Source organism: Impatiens glandulifera, chromosome 8, assembly GCF_907164915.1.
Source record: "Impatiens glandulifera chromosome 8, dImpGla2.1, whole genome shotgun sequence".
Classification (NCBI taxonomy): Eukaryota; Viridiplantae; Streptophyta; class Magnoliopsida; order Ericales; family Balsaminaceae; genus Impatiens; species Impatiens glandulifera.
Genome location: NC_061869.1, coordinates 3,027,272 through 3,048,320, shown reverse-complemented (window position 1 = coordinate 3,048,320; position 21,049 = coordinate 3,027,272). Strand labels below are relative to the sequence as shown.

At 29.9% G+C, this 21,049-nt stretch overlaps 2 protein-coding genes across 2 annotated transcripts; both read right to left on the bottom strand.

Moving 5' to 3' along the window:
* Positions 1–1,982: 1,982 nt before the first annotated feature.
* Positions 1,983–3,580, bottom strand: LOC124911759 (protein SRG1-like). The gene is made up of 4 exons (XM_047452273.1): positions 3,320–3,580; positions 2,991–3,238; positions 2,510–2,834; positions 1,983–2,428 (listed from the first exon to the last, which is right to left on the bottom strand). Exons 1-4 carry the CDS (start codon positions 3,578–3,580, stop codon positions 2,135–2,137), a joined length of 1,128 nt encoding a protein of 375 aa, XP_047308229.1. The 3' UTR covers positions 1,983–2,134.
* A 4,614-nt stretch (positions 3,581–8,194) lies between these two features.
* LOC124911758 lies at positions 8,195–13,986 on the bottom strand. The gene is made up of 8 exons (XM_047452272.1): positions 13,696–13,986; positions 13,355–13,602; positions 12,959–13,282; positions 12,572–12,828; positions 9,338–9,618; positions 8,996–9,243; positions 8,587–8,911; positions 8,195–8,494 (listed from the first exon to the last, which is right to left on the bottom strand). Exons 1-8 carry the CDS (start codon positions 13,969–13,971, stop codon positions 8,243–8,245), a joined length of 2,211 nt encoding a protein of 736 aa, XP_047308228.1. The 5' UTR covers positions 13,972–13,986; the 3' UTR covers positions 8,195–8,242.
* Between the last annotated feature and the right edge of the window lie 7,063 nt (positions 13,987–21,049).

Below are 21,049 nucleotides of genomic sequence, written 5' to 3'. Positions count from 1 at the left end.
AGTTGTTTTTCGCAATGGTATATTAATTTCAACTTATTTGTTTATCGATTTTCTGTGTTTGATAACGTATAGCTTATATTTGCTCGTTGATATTGTTGAAACTATCGGTATTCTTCATTGTTCCAACTTTTTTAAGATTTAATAATTCTAATTTAGTTTTCAAAATCGCATAAACTCATTTGATTCAATTTATCCCCAACAACTTATTATTGAATTACTCTATATAAATATTTTACACCACCTCTTATCCATATAATTAAAAGAGATGTCAAATTCAATTATTAAGTAATAGGATAAAGATAGCTTGGGTTTATTTACAAATGATAAAGTTGTGGACCTCGTTTTATTTCAATAAGTTAGACTTTTCCGAAAGTTACGGGTTTGATTAATAGTCCACTAGTTTAATAAATAAAAAAGTTATGAGTTTGATTATCACCGAAGGACCATGACTTTGAGTGTCATTTTAGTTCTTCATAAAAATAAAATAAAAATACACTTTTACTGACGCATAATCCTTGCGTCACTAAAGATAAAAAGGAAAGAAATTACCACCGTAAAGTTATCTACAATCTATGGATCTTAATTAATCTTATAAAGGTTAGCTGTTACCTTTCTTTTATAACAATTTTTTTTATATTCAGTCAATGTCGACGAAAAAATACCGTCGCTATTGAAATTGTTTTTCACAGTGTATTCCAAAAGATTTCTCTTAAATCATTTTTTAAGCCTAGATTTCATGTTTTTTAAGCCTATGTTCTTGATTTTATGATTCCAGAAACAACTTACTAGGCTTAATTAAGGAACCAAAATTGACTTAAAATGCTTAAAAATGATTGCTTGTTACTTTACAAATCCACTAAATTTATAATATTTATAAAGAATTTCTCTTTGGCCCCCCTAATTAATCAGTTGTAATGGAGTTTGTCCCATTACAGAATTTAAAGGGAAAAGGATAACATAATTCTGGAAGGTTATGGAGTATTCCTTATCTGATTATTGAATTTATATTGTATTTTTCCTCCACAGGAAATCTTGGTCCAGATTTGCTAATCCAGCATCTGGTTTTACATGAGTTAAATATATATAATTTCTTTGCTTTTGATTGTAATGGTCCACATAAAATCGTCATGAAATCTTATTTCACAGCTAATTAACTCAAGTGTAAAATAAAAAAAAATTTATATTCAATTCTCATTAAAAACAACTTAAGTTGAATCGAGAGACGCTAATTTTCAAAAATTCAGAAGAAAAAAAAAATAGTAAAAATACTGAATCTTTTGATGGATTAAATAAGCTTGGGCAACAAAGTAGTAGGGTTTGGAAATGTTATTGTTTCAAATTTTTTAGTCTATATGTACAATTTATTTTTATCTATATAGCTGAATAATATTGATATCCTTTATTTATAGTTTTTTTTCCAACTTGCACAAACCCATTTATTTAATTTATTCTCAACTTAATTATTCTTTGAACTACCCTGCATAACTTATTTAATTTAGGGTCAGGTCTTCTTCAATTAATAATTATATAATAGGGATATGCTTGGGCTTATTTAATATATTTCAATAAATATGGACTTGTTTCATTTCAGAATTATACTTTTGCCTCATGTCAAATATTCAATAATATTGAGGCATGGGCTTCAATATATTTCATTAAATACAATAAATTTATAATGTACTCACCAACCACTCTAGAGTATGCACAGTTAAAAAACTATGGTTTCTCATTTTGGAGCATATACTCGATTCCGTTTATATCACCCAACGAAAATTGTTAATTTTATTCCTTAAATTTTTTATTTAATAATATTATTAAATTTAATAATTATTATTTTTGATAAAAATACCTCCGCACCACGCATTCTAAGTTCTTTTATAATTAAAAATAAAATCGTGATGTGGAGACTTATAACTTCATGGGAGGAAGGTAATGTATTTGCGATTGAACTCAATACAAAGCTTTTAAGTTGCATATGAACTACACAAATATGTATGTATATATGTAGGCAATTTAATATACATACCATATATTATATGAAATAATTATAAATAGAGGAGTTTATTCTCATAACAACTTATTTCTTCTCCTTATAATAGATAGAAAAACCATATATTTATTGGAATAATTAAATTCACTTCTCTTTGAGGTCACCTTCCTCCTCCGGGCCTTTGACTCTCAATGCATCCACATTAGATTTAAGGTCTAGTTCACGCCCAATATATCCCTTGATGAAATCAGTAACACTCACGGTGTAGAACTGTGGCGCCGTTCCTGTTCCAGTTTTAGGGCACGTCAAGCTTTTGGCTGGGCCAACCTTCCCATCCAATCTCGGGGTGATAAACGTCGCTATAGACATCCTCTTCTCCACTTCTGATTGAACAATCGCTCTATGCAAAATACTCTTGTATGCTCCATTGCTAAATATCTTCAATCACCAAAAAAAAAGTTTTAATTTATTGCACTAGATTCCGTATTATATATGGTTTAAAATGTTAAAAGTGTATACCTCTAAAACATCGCCAATATTGACAATGAATGCATCCGGAAGTGGTTTGATTAGAACCCACGATCCATTATGTTGTATTTGCAAACCATCAACATTGTTGACCTGAAGGAGGATGGTGAGACCGACCGGATCTGAGTGTGGAGTTAGACCTGTTACCAAATCTGGTTGGGGACAAGGTGGATAATAATTTAACCTTGATGATTGCATTCCTTCCTCAAATAAATCCCCAATTTCCTCCTCATCAATGTTTAGTATTTTTGCAAATAAGTTTAGCAGCTTCATGAACAGTTTGCGTAGCTCCGATGAATATTCGTTTAACGTTTCACTGCATTACAAGTTTAAAAAAGATTAATAGCGATGACCGGTGAGTACTAAAACACCGTCGCTAATTATATCCATAACGACGGTTGTAAAGTGTCGTTAATTCGTAGGTAATAAAGTATGTTTTTTTAATGAGGAGTTCTAAGATGAGAAGATCGACCTGAAAGAAGGTGTGAGGTTTTGCCAAAGACGAGGTTTTCTCAAATGAATAGGGAGAGTAAACAGGTACAACATGTCGCACCAATCGAGCTTCTGTTGGTCGGAGAAAACATAAGCTTGGCCATAACCTTGTACATCCCCTGGTTCTTGTTCAAGCTTAGTCTTCTCCTCTATGGGAGAATCGAAGAATTGTTCTATTTCTGATTTCATTTGCTTCACCAGTGAAGTACTTACACCATGATTAACCAACTGTAACAATCAGTGTCATCATTTTTATTTAAGAAATAGAAAAGAATGAACTAAGTCTAAAGAGAAAAGGAGATTGTATACATGAAAGAAGCCCCAATTTTTGCAGGCATCGTCCAATTTGTGGAGTTCAGATTGAAACAAATCATGATCCGAAGAGTAAAGCAGTGCATGCAAGTCGATGACAGGGATTTGATCGAGTAAACTTGAAGAATCGACAATATTGGGCGGTGCAATATCATCTTGTATGTACCTCGCCGGAACTTGTTTCATGTGCGGTTCTTTCTTAACTAGCTCTTGAACGTTAGGCACCGGCAAAGACCCTCCAAATTTCTCCCCTTCCATCTCTTTTTGTTTGTAATGAAATCAGTTTTTCTTTGATGTATATGAAGGCAAGTAGTGTGAAAAAAGTCAAAGATTTGTTTTATTGAATTGCATTTAATTAGCTGACAATGGCAATAATGTCTACTAAAAAACCCATATAGCTCCAAATTTGTATTTGTAATTTTGAAACTTAATAATAAGATATACCAAAAATATGTGTACTATTATTCAATCCACCTCATTACATGATAAAAGAAAAGTTCCACAAGTCCCACCTTTTTATTGTTTGATTTGAAAAAGAAAAAAGCAAACTAAATAAGCCCATTGTATTATTTTTATGTGATATTATTGTTTGTAGATATACATTGACCATTTAAATAAAAAAAATACTTGTAAAATCTTACAAATCCAAATCACAATCAAATCAAATAAAAAAGTAAAAAATACAATAGTTCTAGAACACAAATTATACTCTATTCAAATAAAAAATATTCACTTGTATTCAATTTAAAGCTTGATTATCTCTATATTATAAGTTGAGACTTCTTTGCCTTCCCTTTTAATTTATTTTTCAAACTTCTCTTAATATCTTCAAAATCTTGGTTGTTCTTGGTAATAGTATATTCGTTTCAATTTATTTGTTAATCGGTATGTTGCGTTTGATATATGCTCATCGGTATTCTTAATTGTTCTAATTTTTTTTAGAGTTATTTTTAATATATTTGTCAAAATCGCATATATTCACAACTTATTAGTTGAATTACTCTTATTTACATAAATTCTTATCCATATAAATAAACGAGACTTATTTAAAAATGATAAAGTTATGGACCTCAATAAATTATATTTTTCTGTCCTCACAGAATAAAATAAGATCTCAAAGTCACTGTTAATCAAATCATATAAATGAGATATAATTTAGCCGCTTCAAAATTTATAATATTTATATAAGAATTTCTGTTTGATTCCCCTAATCAGTTGTAATGGATTTTGTCCCATTAAAGAATTTAAGGCGAAAAGGATAACAAAGTTCTGGAAGGTTATGGAGTATTCTTGATCTCATATTATTGAATTTATATTTTATTTTTCCACCATACCATAGGCATAGCAGGAAATCTTGGTCCAGATTTGCTAATCCAGCATCTGGTTTTACTTTAGTTAATTAGTTATACATATTTTTTTTTGATTGCAATGAATGCAAATAAAATGGTTTGTAAATCTTAACCCGCTAACGTGTAAAAAATATTTTCTAAGAAATCAAAGATTTTAACACTAAAAACAACTTAAGTTGAAACAAAACAATCAACCATCTTTTGATAGTTGCAAATCCTTCGTAGTGATACTAAAAGCAACTTAAGTTGAGATAGAACAATCAACCGTATCAAATGAGTTGCGAATCATTTTCAGTGCTATCATTTTGACATGTATATGTAAGGTGTTTAATATTTGGTCTGAACCGAATATCCGATCGAATTTAAATAAACCGAATTTGAGTTACATTTTCGATTTATGAATCGAGTTCTAAACCGATTGAATTCAAATACGATTTTCGAGTTTAAGTTTCAACTCGAAACCAAACCGAAAATCAAATTTATTTTTTATTTTTTATTATTTATTTTTATTGTATATTACATAATTTATTATATATTAAATTATCATAGCCTCATATTAATTAGATCCTAATATTCGGTCCAATAATTCAGAAAATCCATAATCTCTCATTCTTTTTCTCTTTCTCTAGTTGTCAACTTTCTTAGACTTTGTGGTCTTTCCAATTGTAAATGGCATCTCTAACTTTAAAGTTATCTAAATTATTCTCATATTAATTAACTATTTCACTAATAATATCACCATTGTCATCAACACCTCTCCATCGTCATATATTATCGTCGTCAACACTATTTTACTTCTGTCGTTCAATCGCCGAATATTGGCAGTGAGTCATTAAGCTTAGTTTGCGTGATTTTTATATTTTTTTTATAATTTAAGTAGATAAGATCTCGCTAACAACTTTTTTATTTTGTTAACTCTTATAAGAAAATTTCTTTTATCTTATGGGTAGGTGATGTTTCAAGATTTGGTCTAAACTAAATATTCGACCGAACTCGAATTTATTCAAATTGGTTCGGTTTTCGAATTTGCTTAAAAAAAATTCGAAGAACCTGAACAAAAAAAAACTCAAATAACTCGAAAACCAAACGATTATGAACACCCTATATATATATGAGATTCGATCTGGGAAACCGACATATTTGGTTGAAGAGATCGTTGACATTAAATAGGATATATATAAGTCTGGACTTAAACCATAACAATATAAATATAACACATTAGTCAACTAAGCTGATAGAGATTTATATTTTAAAATCAACATAAAATTTGATAAACATCTCACGTTACATTTATATAATTTAAAAATTTTGTATTAATTTTAATATATATATATATATATATATATATATATATATATATATATATATATATATATATATATATATATATATATATGTATAAACATTTTTTCTCAATTATTGGTCCTCAAACCACAACACACGATCCATTTTGTTATAATAAATTGGTCGGTTGGTTAATTTACGAGTCGGTTAATTTACGAGTTGATCCGTCCATAAAACTTGAAACGATTAAATTAAAAAAATAAAATAAAATTTTGAACTATATATGTTTTTTAAATTTAATTTTAAATATTATTTTCATATTAGTTTTGTGATATTAAATAAAAATTAATAATTAAATGTGGACAATTGACTCATAATATTTTTTTTAAGTAAATTATGTATACACTAATAATAATAATAATAATACTAATACTAATAATATTAATATTGTATATATTTTTTTTACGCATATTACACTAGAGATAGCTTGGGACTTATTTAATATATTCCAAAAAAATGTTAAACAAGATATCAAATATTCAATAATATAGGCTTTAATATATTTCATTAAATATGATATATTCCAACAAGTTAGACTTTTGCGCCATCTTATCTTATAACACGTAAATAAATATCACGCGCAATTTGATTGGTTGAAAAAATAACAAATTTTCTCTTTTTTCTCTCTCGCCTTACATTTTATCATTTTCTTAGCCAATGATGTGGTGACACGTCATTCCCTTCTCACCCGTTCCCTCTCCCAAATTCTCTATCGTATCATTTCTCTTAAACAATATTTCCCAAATTCTCTATCGTATCATTTCTCTTAAACAATATTGTCAATTATTCAATAGTATAGAGGGTTGGGCTTCAATATTCCATTAAATATGATAAAATTATGGACTTGTTTCATTTCAACATGTTAGACTTTTGCGTCTCTTATGCACAGAATTAAACAAGATGTCAGTTATTTAATAATAAAGAGGGTTGGGCTTCAATATATTCTATTAAAATATGATAAAATTGCAAAAAGTTACATTTTCTTACAAAATTAGTTAAATCTTAATTGCATTTCCTAATTACAAGGAAAGCCCCCTCTTTACATCAAGTTGTTAGGTTAAGTTGTTAGGTTATGAAGAAGCTATTCGACTGCCCTACCTACCTTTTTTCTGTTAAGCGAGTCCAAATCTCCAGTGTCAGGAGATTCAATACTTTTATTCTTCTTCAACCTTTTCATGTTATTAAATAAACTATTCAATGTGGGATTTAGGAATATTTTATAAAAAAGAAGATTAGGGCACTGCAAAAAGATAAGTCGATACTCGTAGCTTTATTATTCTATGAGTAATGATTGAGGGTAAAAATTTGATCTCATGACACTAAATTCCTGCTCTAATTCTCTTATTCGATCTATGCATGACATCTATTATAAGCATATTGAACTATTCTTTTATTTGTACAGATAATTAGTCGACCGTTGAATTAGCCATTGCTATTAGACCAAAATAAATCATGTGAATTTATCATTCGAAAAATGTTTGGTAGTTCAAATTATTGTCACTAAAAGATAATACCCGAACCCGTTGATAGTCTTCGATATTTTTTATGCTTTAATGAATAGCGACCGATAAAATACCTTTGCTTCTCTCCAATCAATTTGGAAAATGCTAGTGAACTTTGGCCTTTTGGATTCCATGTTATGTGTGGGTTCAAACATTTCTAGCACGAGTTATGAATTTTCTCTTATGATTTCAGTAATAACTTACTAGGCTTTGAGCAACAAAGATTGAATTTTAAATGATTAAAAATTATATATGTTAGTATATCCATCAAAATAGTTTATGCAAGGGTTGGTTTATCCCCATTATTTGTTTCTTTCCGACCAAATAAATTTATAATGTTTATAAAGCATTTTCTGTTTGATTTCCCTAACCACTTGTAATGGATCTTTGTGTTTTAATGTTTATTTAAACGGATAGTACATCTCAAAGAAACTCACAGTTTCAATAAACTTTTGTGTTATAATGTTTTGAATTTGAATTGACGTTGAAGTCAAATTTGTCGATTTCAAAAAAGTCGCGAATTGAATAGTTTGCTGCAAAAACAGAGTTAGGAATTGGATTATGATAACCATCTTGAACACATCTAAGACATTTTAAATCAAAAGCTCTAGAACTTGTTCAATACATCAAACAATGAATAAGGATCAAATTTACAAGAGTTTTCATTATGAACATACATAGTTTAAGCTCTCTTTCTGGTCACCTTCTTCGCGACTCGAATCTCATTACTTCCACTGTTCCACATTAGATTTACGGTCAAGTTCACGCCCAAAAAAACCCTTGAAGAAATCAGTTACAGTTGTGGTGCGGAATTGTGGCGACATTCCTGTTCCAGTTTCAGGGCATGTTAAACTTTTGGCTGGACCTATTTCCCCGTCCATTCTCGGGGAGGTAAACGTGGCTATAGACATCCTTTCCATTTTCGAATGAACAATCGCCCTATGCTCAATGCTCTTGTATATTCCATTGCTAAATATCTTAAATTCCCAAAACAATAACTTCTTTAACTAAATTCAAATAATAATACACAATCAAAATATGAAATGATGAATACATACATGATACATACCTCTAAAGTATCACCAATATTTACAATAAATGAATCTGGAAGTGGTTTGATAGGAATCCATGATCCATTCTTCTGTATTTCCAAACCATCAACATGGTTGACCTGAAGCAGGATGGTGAGGCCACTTGGGTCTGAGTGTGGAGTTAGACCATTAACAAGGTCTGGTTGTGGGCAAGATGGATAATAATTCATTCTCATGGCTTGCTTCCCTTCTTCAAACAAATCCCGCATTTCCTCCTCATCTATGTTTATCGATTTTGCGATAAGGTTTAACATCTTCATGCTCAGTTTGTATACATCTGATGAATATTGTTGTATTGTTTCTCTGCATTACAAATTTACTACAATTAGAAAACTGATAAATAAAAACTTGGGTTTCTCTGTTTTATGTTTGTAGAGATGAGAAGACCTGAAAGAAAGTGGGAGGTTTTGCCAAAGACGAGGTTTTCTCAAATGAAGAGGAAGTGTAACCAAGTACAACATGTCGCACCAGTCGAGCTTCTGCTGGTCGGAGACAACAAAAGCTTGTCCAAACCCTTCTAAATCCCCTGTTTCTTGGTCGAGTTTCATCTTCTCCTCCATGGGAGAATCGAAGAATTGTTCTATTTCTGATTTCATTTGCTTCACCAGTGAAGTGTTTACACCATGATTAACCAACTGTAACATAACAATCAATGTTATTGGTTTTAACTTTCAAATAAGCATTTAACAAAAACTTGAAGAGTTCTAAAGAGAAAGAGAGATAGTATACATGAAAGAAGCCCCAATTTTTGCAGGCATCTTCTAATTTGTGGAGTTCAGATTGGAACAAATCATGATCTGGAGAGAAAAGCAGAGGATGCAAGTCGATGACAGGGACTTGATCCAGTAAACTGGAAGAATCGACAGTATTGGGCGGTGCAATATCATCTTGATGAAGATCAAGACGGCGTATGTACCTGGCAGGAACTTGTTTCATGTGCGGTTCTTTCCTAACTAGCTCTTGAACGTTCGGCACCGGCAAAGACCCTCCGAGCTTCGCCCCTTCCATCCCTTACTGTTGTTTTCTTTCTCTCTATATAGTGTTTGTAAATATAATATTGAGAAAGCAGATAAGAAATTGATAAACAAATGTTGGTGCCCAGACCACTTGGTCCGATCTTCTCCCGCCAGCTACAAAGGATATTTGACGAAAAGATCGTAAATTGGGTAAAAATGACATTTTTGAACGAAAATACCCTTTCGCGAAGAGAATGTTTGTAAAAATGACCTCGCGTGAAAAATGACATTTTCGGACAAAAATAACCTTTCGTGAAGAGAATCTGATAATGTTTGTAAAAATAACATCGCGTGACGCGAACGCGAGGTCATTTTTGTAAACATTATCAGGTTATTTCTTCGCGTCACGAACATTATGCGTCGTATGACGCGAATGAATATTTTCGTCCAAATTGGTGGAAAATGTCATTTATATAAATTTTACCCAACTTTGATCATTTTTCAAAAAAAATGTCATTATTAGGATCATTTCATCCAAATTCCCAACCTTGTTTTATTATTAATTTGGTCTTTTTAGAGGGAAGTAAATTGGACAAAGAAATAGTGGAGAAATATTAAAATAAAATTATGAAATTATATGTCATTTATTGAATGAATTACAAGTTTCAAAATTCTCTTGAAATAAAAATTATGATATACTTAGGACGTTCCATTTATTTGTTGTGAAGTAAATAATGTAATTATAGAAATAATAAATGTTATGGTAATTGATTTGAAAATAAATCAAAAGGATTGGGTTTAGAACACATTTCCAATTTGATAGCATTTTTTTTCTTATAACTAAAATTTAACTTTAATCTCGGTAAAAAAAAAAATCGTGTCCAAGATGACATAAATATAACCCATTCCTCTCTCCTCAATTATTTAAAAATCAAGGAAGAAATCGTGTCCAAGTTCAGATCCAGTCATCCACGCAGTAATGCTCACAATCTCACTTTTATAGTGCAACGATTCTTCGTTCTCAACCACCGAAATATAAGTTATTCGGGATGCATTTGTCAATGCTTCATCAATATCGGATGACTCAATGTATTCATTCATGTCGAATTATCCAAATGTATTAGTCAATGTCGGAGGACCCAAACTCATTCGTTAATGCTAGAGATGACAAAAATGTATTAGTCAATATTAGAGACTCGGAGGTGGCCTAGATACATTGAGGGACGGACCTAGGATTCAAAAATGGGGTGCGTTTGAAAAAAAATTATAGTGGACTTAAATAAATAACGAGAAAATTTTGGATAAAACAAGTTAAGGGTGTAAGCGGTTCGGTTTGGTCGGTTTATTGACCAAAATGCACATCTAAACCGTTGAAATTGGTTTGCTAAATTTGAAATCGTTGGTTTAATCGGTTTGATCGGTTCGGTTTGAACGGTTTGAAAATTGGTTTGGTCGACTTAATCGGTTTAGTCGGTTTAAGAACACGATTATCAAATCTACATAAATAGTTATAAAAAAATTACTTAAAATCTGTTAATAGACTATAAAATCTTCAAAATAATGACTTAAAGTCTCAAAATTTATTAAGAACTAAATATATGACATTGAACAATTCAAAATCAAATTCAAAATCAAATCCACTCCTCTACAATTTTCTCGATTCTTTGATTCTTGAAAAATAGAAATTGGAGTTTTGAATATGAGGGCTAAAAGCTAGCTTTAGAGACTTATTTGGTAGAAAAAATGTGTGAATAAATATTAACATTATAATAATGTAACGTTAAAAATGATGGATGAATTAAGCCATTTTTAGTAAAAAAAATTTTTTTAGAAACTACAGATATAGTTAATTATTAAATCAATGAAAAAATTGTATAATTGTAAAAAAAAAAAAATAGAGACAACTTGAACAGTTGAACTTACAGGTTGTAACGGCCAACGGATAAGACTGGACAAGTTGAGATTAAACAGTGAAGAGTCTGAAGCATCATTTACTATTATAATATATAATTATATATTAATATATAAAGGAAAAGGAATAACGTAATCGTATTATACAAAATCAATATATTCGGTTTGGTCGGTAAACTGACAGATTATGATATCACAAACCGACCAATTGAACCGTATAACTCGGTTTAGTCAAATTAGAACCGATTTGAACTCGGTTTAGGTGGTTTGGTTTAGGTGGTTCGGTTTGGACGGTTTTCTTACCCCTTAAAACGAGTTAATAAATGTAAGTTTTACCATATTTTTTTAATAATTAGATAAACAAAATAATGAAGTATGTTGAATTTTTTTTAAAAAAATTAGGGGGTAATGTCACATTTATATCGTAATTTTTTTTCAGAGTGGGCTGAACCTTACATAGATCCATCCCTGGATACATTAGTCAATATTAGATGTGATCTAAATGCATTTGTCAAGGTAAAATGACCCATATGCATTACTCAGTGTCAGTGTTAGTGTCAGAAATGACACAATTGCATTAGTCAATGATATATAGCTCAAATGCATTAGTTAATGCCTATATGCATTACTCAATGCCATATATGGCCCATATTCATTATTTAATGCCAAAAATGACCTAAATTCATTTGTCAATGTCGAATGACCTATATACCTTCCTCAATGCTTAAAATAGCCCAAATGCATTAGTCAATGTTAAAGATGACTCATATTATTAATCAATACAAGAGGTGACTCAAATGTTACATTGACTTATACATTTGAGTTATTTGAAAATTAATAATTGGTAGTGATTTTGAGAAAATAAAAAATATTAATATATATTAATTTAAAATATAATGTATAGTATTTTGGTTAATTAATTGAATAATGCGATGAAAGAGATAAAAGTGAAATGACATTTTTTAGATTTTGATTATTAAAATAAAACCGAACCATAAATAACATTCAAACCAAACAAATATAATTTTAATGTTGGAGAAACAGAAATAACATCATAAATACTCCAATCCATAATTGAAACACACATATAGTAATTAGTTTCCGTTGATTCTAAGACGTTGCAAATAAGATTTCCCGTCGAGTTTACGCTCAAAAAGTCCCTTGAAGAAATCTTTTACACTTAGCGTGCCAAACTGTGGCGGCATTCGAGTTTTAGGGCATGTTAAGCTTTTGGCTGGGCCAAGTTCCCCGTCCAATCTTGGGGATAGAAATCCAGCTATAGACATCCTCTCTACTTCTGAATGAACAACCGCCCTATGCTCAATGCTCTTGTATATTCCGTTGCTAAATATCTTTATTTTAATTACAAACTTAGTATTATTAGTTATCTGCTTCTTTAATTTGATTAAATAAAATTTACATAATAATATACCTCTAAAACATCGCCAATATTCACAATGAAAGCATCGGGAAGTGGTTTGATTCTAAAACATCGCCAATATTCACAATGAAAGCATCGGGAAGTGGTTTGATTGGAATCCACGACCCATTATGTTGTATTTGTAAACCATCAACTTCACTGACCTGGAGCAGGATAGTGAGGCCACCTCCGTCGGAGTGTGGAGTAAGACCGACGACCAGATCCGGTTGTGGGCAAGGTGGATAATAATTCATCCTCATAGATTGCATTCCTTTCTCAAATAAATCACTCATTTCATCTTCATCTATGTTTAGTGCTTTTGCCATAAGGTTTAATATCTTCATGCTTAGTTTATGTAGCTCTGATGAATATTCTTTTAGTGTTTCTCTGCATAATTAATTAACTATTTTCAATTTCTATATGCATGGATCATGAATGAGATCAGAGATTCGAAAAGACCTGAAAGAAAGTGGGAGGTTTTGCCAAAGACGGGGTTTCCTTAAATGAAGAGGCAGAGTGACCAAGTAGAACATGTCGGACCAGTCGAGCTTCTGCTGGTCGGAGACAACAAAAGCCTGTCCAAACCCTTCTAGATCCACTGGTTCTTGGTCGAGTTTCATCTTCTCCTCTATTGGAATATTGAAGATTTGTTCTATTTCTGATTTCATTTTGTTCACTAGTGAAGTGCTTACGCCATGATTAATCAGCTGTAACATGACAATCAATGTTATTGGTTTTAACTTTCAAATAAGCATTAACAAAAACTTGAAGAATTCTAAAGAGGAAGAGATATTGTATACATGAAAGAATCCCCAATTTTTGCAGGCATCGTCCAATTTGTGGAGTTGGGATTGGAACATATCATGATCTGAAGAGAAAAGCAGAACATGCAAGTCGATGACAGGGATTTGATCGAGTAAAGTGGAAGAATCGACAATAATGGTCGGTACTGCAATATCATCATCGTCTTGAATGTACCTAGCCGGAACTTGTTTCATGTGCAGTTCTTTCCTAACTAGCTCTTGAACGTTCGGCACCAGCAAAGAACCTCCAAGGTTTGCTCCTTCCATCTCCATCTTTCGATATAGGGATCAAACTTTGACTGGGCTATTATTTTTATACCATTTTGATACCACTATTTTGGCACAATTTATTTGTTTAACTAATTGCTATTCACCCAATTAAACTATGTCTTATAGTCAAATATTCAATAATATATATATATATATATATATAAAAAAATATTAAAAATATAATTGAAAAACTTATCTCAGCTTCTAAGTTCTAACTAAAAAAAGCATCCGGGGGCCGCCCCGCGGCCAATCTACAGCCAGCCGCCAGTCCTTTTGTCTTTGTTAAACAAATAAATGCAAATTAGCAAAATAAAATAAAAGAGATACTAAATGAAATATTTATTATTTTTGGTAACCAAAATATATAAGGTAACCAGTTATCCATAATTTTTAAAGTGTTCAAATTTACAGGTCGAGAGTTGTGGTTAATTTATATATATATATATATATATATATATATATATATATATATGAGAATAAACGAATATTTGGGTTGGATTGTGGGTTGACCTGTTCATAAACTTAAAACGGTTAAAAATAAAATTAAAAATACTACAGCCATGTTTGTATTTGCAACCTAACAAAAACAAATACAACCCTTTAAACAACTAGGCATAAGACTTTATATTTTAAATTCAACACTAAATTTGATAAACGTGAGACGTTTTAACAATATAAGTTCAACATTTTAACTAGCTAATCTATCTATCTATATATAAAATGATGCTTAATTTTCAAAGTGTCCGGATTATCGGGTCGTGAACTGTGATTAATTTGAATATATATATATGAGAGTAAATTAAAAATATTATCACATTTTAACTGTAATTTTTTTTTTTCAATTTTATATCTTTACTCGTACAAATGCCCAAACTACAGGCTAGTTACTTTTAGTTTTAGTTACCTAAATCATATTGATAATGTATTATTTGTAATACAACACAAAAGTTTTCAATTTATATTAATATTCTCTGCTCTATTATTAATATATAATTTCATATTTTTTTTTATTATTTAACAGTCTTCTACCCTTCCTCTTGACAGAAGTCTTTGGAGAAAATCGGTTGAGTCTGGACTAAATGTGTTATTTTATAATAAAAGGGAGAAATATCATATATCAGATTTTAATATAAGTTCAAAATTGGACCATTCTAAGGGTATAAGAGGTATAAGTGGTTTTTATTTCACTGTGTACACTGAAATTAAATCGTTGAAATCGGTTTGAAAAAATTTCAAATTTTCAATTTCAATTTATTGGTCGTTTCGATTTGGTCGATTAGAAAACCGTTTAGGGTCGGTTTTATTTATTCAAAAAAAAATAGAACCTATATATTGCAATTCAATGGTTGGAAATTTAAATATTAAAATAAATGTTTAAATATCAAACTATAACTTATTAACCAAATTTTGTATTTATTAGTTTGAGAGGTAGGTTTGACAGTTGGATAGTCCTAAACCAACTAATCGAATTGTTATTCCTCATTGTGGCTGAAAAAGAAAAAAAGATTATGTATCCTATAAACCGATTATGTAATATACACAATTATCCAAAATAAAACTTTTCTTTACTCTTTTTATATAGATACATGTGATCTTAGTATGGATGGCAATGAGACGGTTTGGGACGGGGAATGCATTTACCTTGTCCCGTTTTTATTTTAGGGATTTTTTTTAATATCATTCTTGTCCCATTCGGTTTCGAAGAATCTCCGCAAGGTACCATTAATAAAATATTATTTAAAATATTAAAAAAAGTTATACAATAAAATTATATAAACGGATTTTTAATATAATATATATTTTAATATATTAAAATTTTATATTATTATAAAAAATAAACTTACTATTCTTATAAGATATAGTGAATAAATAAATATATTGGTGATTTAATATATTTAATTATGTTTATAGTGTTCGGGACAGAATCAGAGCGAGATCGGAAAGATTCGAGGTGGGGGACACAAATATCATCCCCGTACGATTTCAGGGAAAATCGTTCCAACTGGACAATTCAGTTCGATTTTGCGGGACGGTTTCAAATTATCATCCTTACCCCTTGGGGTGAACCGATTTAAATAGAGCTGCTGCGACTACAGCATGTGAACACGGCATAAAGTTGCTGATAAAATGTTGACGAAGCGAGAGACTACAAGACAAACGGATATAATCAACCAATAAGGATTAAATAAATGAGTGGGTGGAAGATGTAAGTTGTCCAAATATTTTTGGATCATAATTCTAAAATTTGAATATATTTATTATTTTATAATGGTGTATTAATTGTTATCCTATAAAGATTAAAGTATAATTAAAGTGATTTATTAAATTATAAAAATTAATATGAACTTATTATGACATCTATAATAAATATGAGGATATATTTGTGTAAAAGTAGAAATATCATTTATTATTTCATTGATGGGCCAAATAATAAATGAGTATATTAGGGTTAGGTCCTCAACCCATATAGATAGTCTACTTATTATGTTTCTCTAGATTCAGACAAAATGTAGAGATTATTCATCTCTCAAGAACACTCAAGAGCTATCGATAGAGGGTTTGAAGACTTGAACCCCATCCACATCAGACATTCTTATCTAGGTCCAGATCCAGAACAAGAAGATCAAAAATCGAGAGAAAATCTGAAGAATAACGAAGAATGACTTAATGAACTGTTCTTCATTCCAAATTCATTTACGTTTCCGCAACTTATGATTGTATCAAATTATCGATATAAAGTATTAAGAATATAGACTTAAGGAATAAAGATTTAAACTAAAGATTCTAACCCATCAATCTTAAGAATCAATGGCACCATAAATTCAAACATCTCTTATGGATTTAAGGGAAGATTTGTTAATCATAAAGGAATGGAACAAATTCATGAAAGATAATGTTTTGCGACCTGAAATATAATTAGGTTTCTCAGAAAGATCAGATCCCACTCATGAGTCTATAATGAGTTAAAATCTCATGTTGGATTGTATTTCACTTGAAAAAAATATTTTAGTGCAAACTCTAAATTCTCATCTCCTAATAACACACAATCGAATCAGTTTTATTGAAAATAGAATAATAGTATCCACATTAAACATATCAATAGAATCCATTGTAATTATATCTGGTTTAATTGAGACAAATTTTTGTTAGTAACTGAGGACAACAATATATTGTAAAAATAATTTTTTTCAAAATATAATCTTTTTATATATATATATATAATAAACAAATGAGATACGTATCATTAATTTGTGACATCTCTACAAATAGGAATAGAGACAAGCACAAAGAATACAACTTTAAAGCACTCACACTCCACACCATTCATCGTCTAGAAACAAATGGATGAATCATTGTCCATGATAAAAAATTGTCCATAGTAACTTTTCCACATAATTGAACATTTTAGTGAAGCAACTAAATACTAACCTAGAGATTATCATGTTACGAGTAAAACGACCACACCATTTGAATAAAAAAACTATAAAAAACACACATGTCACGAAAACTCAAATCCCTTTAATCTTTGGACATATTTAGTTTATTTTAATTAACGTAAGAACAAAGATTTAGAAGACCTCCATCAAAATTTACACATTAATCTCTTCATTTTTAAATTCATGTTTTTAGAAATCAAACAACGACGTCATGTAAATAGTCAAACCAACACTTTTTGATGAGATCATACGACTTCCCTTAGAGATCATATTTTTTTTAAAAATATCGATACAGATATAAATGATAGTCATTTATACATTCACGAAAAATAAATATAAAAACATGAGTGTTCACCTTGTCACAATATATACCCGAAACACAATGAGATTAATCATTTGGGAGAAACAATGAAAAAATAAGTCAAAATGTTCACCAACGAACAAACATTAACATAAAATTTAGTGTTAACGAGCTCGGAGATTCTTAAAAAATTAATGAGTTTACCGGCCACCCTCATCGGTTTTTCAGAAGATATATTCTATATCGTCATAATAATAGCGTTGCGAAGTAAACGTATCGGTCGACCGTGATTACTAAAAGTCCTATGATTTATTTCGAGTCAAGAAGTTCACTAGAAAATAATCAGGATATGGACCCATTGACTTAATCCAACATACTCACGATTTCTATTTAAACATCCCAACAACCTACGATTGACTCAGATATCATTCACTGAATGATAATCATTTTCAAAGTATGCTCTAAATCGCAATCACTCTTTCACAATGCAAAAACAAATGAATTATCATCTTCATATTTTCGCAACACATTCTGCAACGACTTACTATAATGCACTACAAAATTCCTCTGTGCTTATTAGTTCATCCAAAAAATGAGATTTATGATGGGAATGAATTTCACAATTTCTCCCACAAGAAATCATATGGGGCAATATCAGCAAATAATGTGTAACAATGATCAACATTAAATTAATTTATATATTGTCAGCGACATTGTGCCCCACTAAGATAAAAAAATCTAATAAGTTTTTTTTTATTATCTGATTTTACTTACAAAACTATTCAAATGTTGATTGAACATGTCCATGACAAAAAAAAATTATAAATCGCAAGCTGAAACAAGAGTTGTGAATGACAATGCAATACTTTTAATACTGCATTAAAATCGTCCCAAAAACTTATTGATGAGCCGTCACTTACCGAGAATATGCACTTTCAAGAAAAAACTTCTACATATCGGAGATGCCCTCCGAACACTACAACCGAGTGGTTGGGGTTAGTTTTGTGAATCATTCAGACCAATCATTCATTTTCATAGTTGTATCTTATCATATCAGCCCATAAACAATTAGGCTTCAAAAAATATATGTTGCACCATTTTGACAAAAAAATCTAAATTCCCGATTCTTAAGTCTCTTTGAACTTTGAATATGTTCACTTTAGTCCAACTCACAAAATGACCAAATAAGGAGTCAAAGTATCTCAAAAAAATGCACTTAATTTGTCCCATCTTCACGGTCACATTTTTTAGAATAAGAAACAAAAACATCATAAAAGTGGGCATAGAGATTAATGCACGCTTGATTAGGACCGAGCAACCCCTTTCAAAATCATCTTGTTTTCGAGACAAGTAACTTGCTTTCAATTTTAAAGATAATCGGGTCTCAATAGACTTTAGAGGGTTTTAACACCGAGAGACATATCAGTAGTAGACTGAAATGTCTAATGTCGAAACCCATAATATTTGCCAAAGATATTTTTCTCCTAATAAAAACAGAATTCGAGAAAAAAAATATTAGACTTACCAATATTAAACAGAGTTCGATTAATAGATGATAATTTAGTTCAGAAAATGTTCCGAACAACCATAAAATATCACCTGGCAATCCAATCCTGTGATGAAACCATTTTATCCTGCAAGAGAGATCAATTTACTCTTCTAAATAGTAAGTTTTGTTCCATCTCAGAAATAATAGCATTCCAAGAGGTTTTAGAACAAAATGTAAAACCCATTCTCTGGCTTTCTGTTGAGAACCCTTCACAGAGTGAAGATAAGAATGGTGGTTTTCATCAATTTTCTCGTTTGCTTGATCTCCTTTATGCTCTCCAAGACAAATTATATACATTTGATGTTGTTGGTGGGTGTTTGAAGACGCAGAGAGCTTGAGAAATATAACAAGGAAAGAAGAGTAAAACATATATATAAATATCTACTATTGATTCACAATTTATATATATATATATATATATATATATATATATATATATATATATATATATATATATATATATATATATATATATATATATATATATATATATAATGATACTTAATTTTTAAAGTGTCCGGATTGTCGGGTCGAGAGATGTGGTTAATTTGGATATATGTGAGAGTAAAATGAATACTTGGGTCGGATTGTGGGTTGACCTGCCCATAAACTTAAAACGGTTAAAAATAAAATTAAAAATGTTATAGTTATGGTTCGAACTTGCAACATAACAAAACAAGTAACCTTTTAATCAACTAGACTAATAACACTTTATATTTTAAATTCAAACCAAAATTTGATAAACGCGTGATATTTTAACAATATACGTTCAACTTTTTAACTAACTAATATATATATATATAATGATGCTTAATTTTTAAAGTGTCCGGATTGTCGGGTCGAGAGCTGTGGTTAATTTGGATATATGTGAGAATAAATGAATACTTAGGTCGGATTGTGGATTGACCCGCCCATAAACTTAAAACGGTTAAAAATAAAATTAAAAATGTTATAGGTATGGTTCGAACTTGCAACCTAACAAAACAAGTGCAACCTTTTAACCAACTAGACTAATAACACTTTATATTTTAAATTCAACCCAAAATTTGATAAACGCGTGACATTTTAACAATATAAGTTCAACTTTTTAACTAACTAATCTATATATATATATAATGCTTAATTTTTAAAGTGTCTGGATTGTCGGATCGAGAGCTGTGGTTAATTTGGATATATGTGAGAGTAAATGGATACTTGGGTCGGATTGTGGGTTGACCCGCCCATAAAATTTTTACCGTAATATTTTTTTCACGGTTTTTTATATTATTACTCGTGCAAATGCACATGATACATGCTAGTATTTGATTATTACTCTTTTGTTGTTTAATGAATAAATTGCTATTATTATTAAATTTTTAATTATTAATTAATTTATTTTTATATTAAGGATTTTTCTTGTAGAAGGAATAAGTTACATACAAGATTGAGATTTGGTACAAATAATTTTAAAATAATTAATAATTAATATTAATATAAGAAATATATAAAAAAAATAATTAAGATAAAGATAAAATAATTGATTATATATATATTAAAATGATTAATAAGAAATATTTGAATAATAAGAAATTTATAAAAAAGAAAAAAATAGAGAGTTGATTAATTAATGAAAAAAGAATAAAAATATAATAATATTTAATTAATAAATATATAAATTAAAATATAAAAAAATAAAAAAAATAAGAAAATAAAAATTAACTTTGTTTATCTACCATTACTAAATAATTTGTACTAATGGATGGTAAGTATGTTTAGAATTAAATACATGTTAAAACCTTTTTGAAATGTGTGTTT

Excerpts from the sequence above, each read along its gene's own strand:
- LOC124911759 (XM_047452273.1), bottom strand. The coding sequence starts at position 3,580 with ATGGAAGGGGAGAAATTTGGAGGGTCTTTGCCGGTGCCTAACGTTCAA. Across the intron at positions 2,835-2,990 it reads AACCTCACACCTTCTTTCAG|TGAAACGTTAAACGAATATT; the intron begins GTCGATCTTCTC and ends CTTGTAATGCAG. Across the intron at positions 2,429-2,509 it reads ATATTGGCGATGTTTTAGAG|ATATTTAGCAATGGAGCATA; the intron begins GTATACACTTTT and ends TGGTGATTGAAG.
- LOC124911758 (XM_047452272.1), bottom strand. The coding sequence starts at position 13,971 with ATGGAGATGGAAGGAGCAAACCTTGGAGGTTCTTTGCTGGTGCCGAAC. Across the intron at positions 9,619-12,571 it reads TCTTAGAATCAACGGAAACT|GGATGGAAGGGGCGAAGCTC; the intron begins AATTACTATATG and ends AACAACAGTAAG. Across the intron at positions 9,244-9,337 it reads AAAATTGGGGCTTCTTTCAT|TTGGTTAATCATGGTGTAAA; the intron begins GTATACTATCTC and ends GTTATGTTACAG.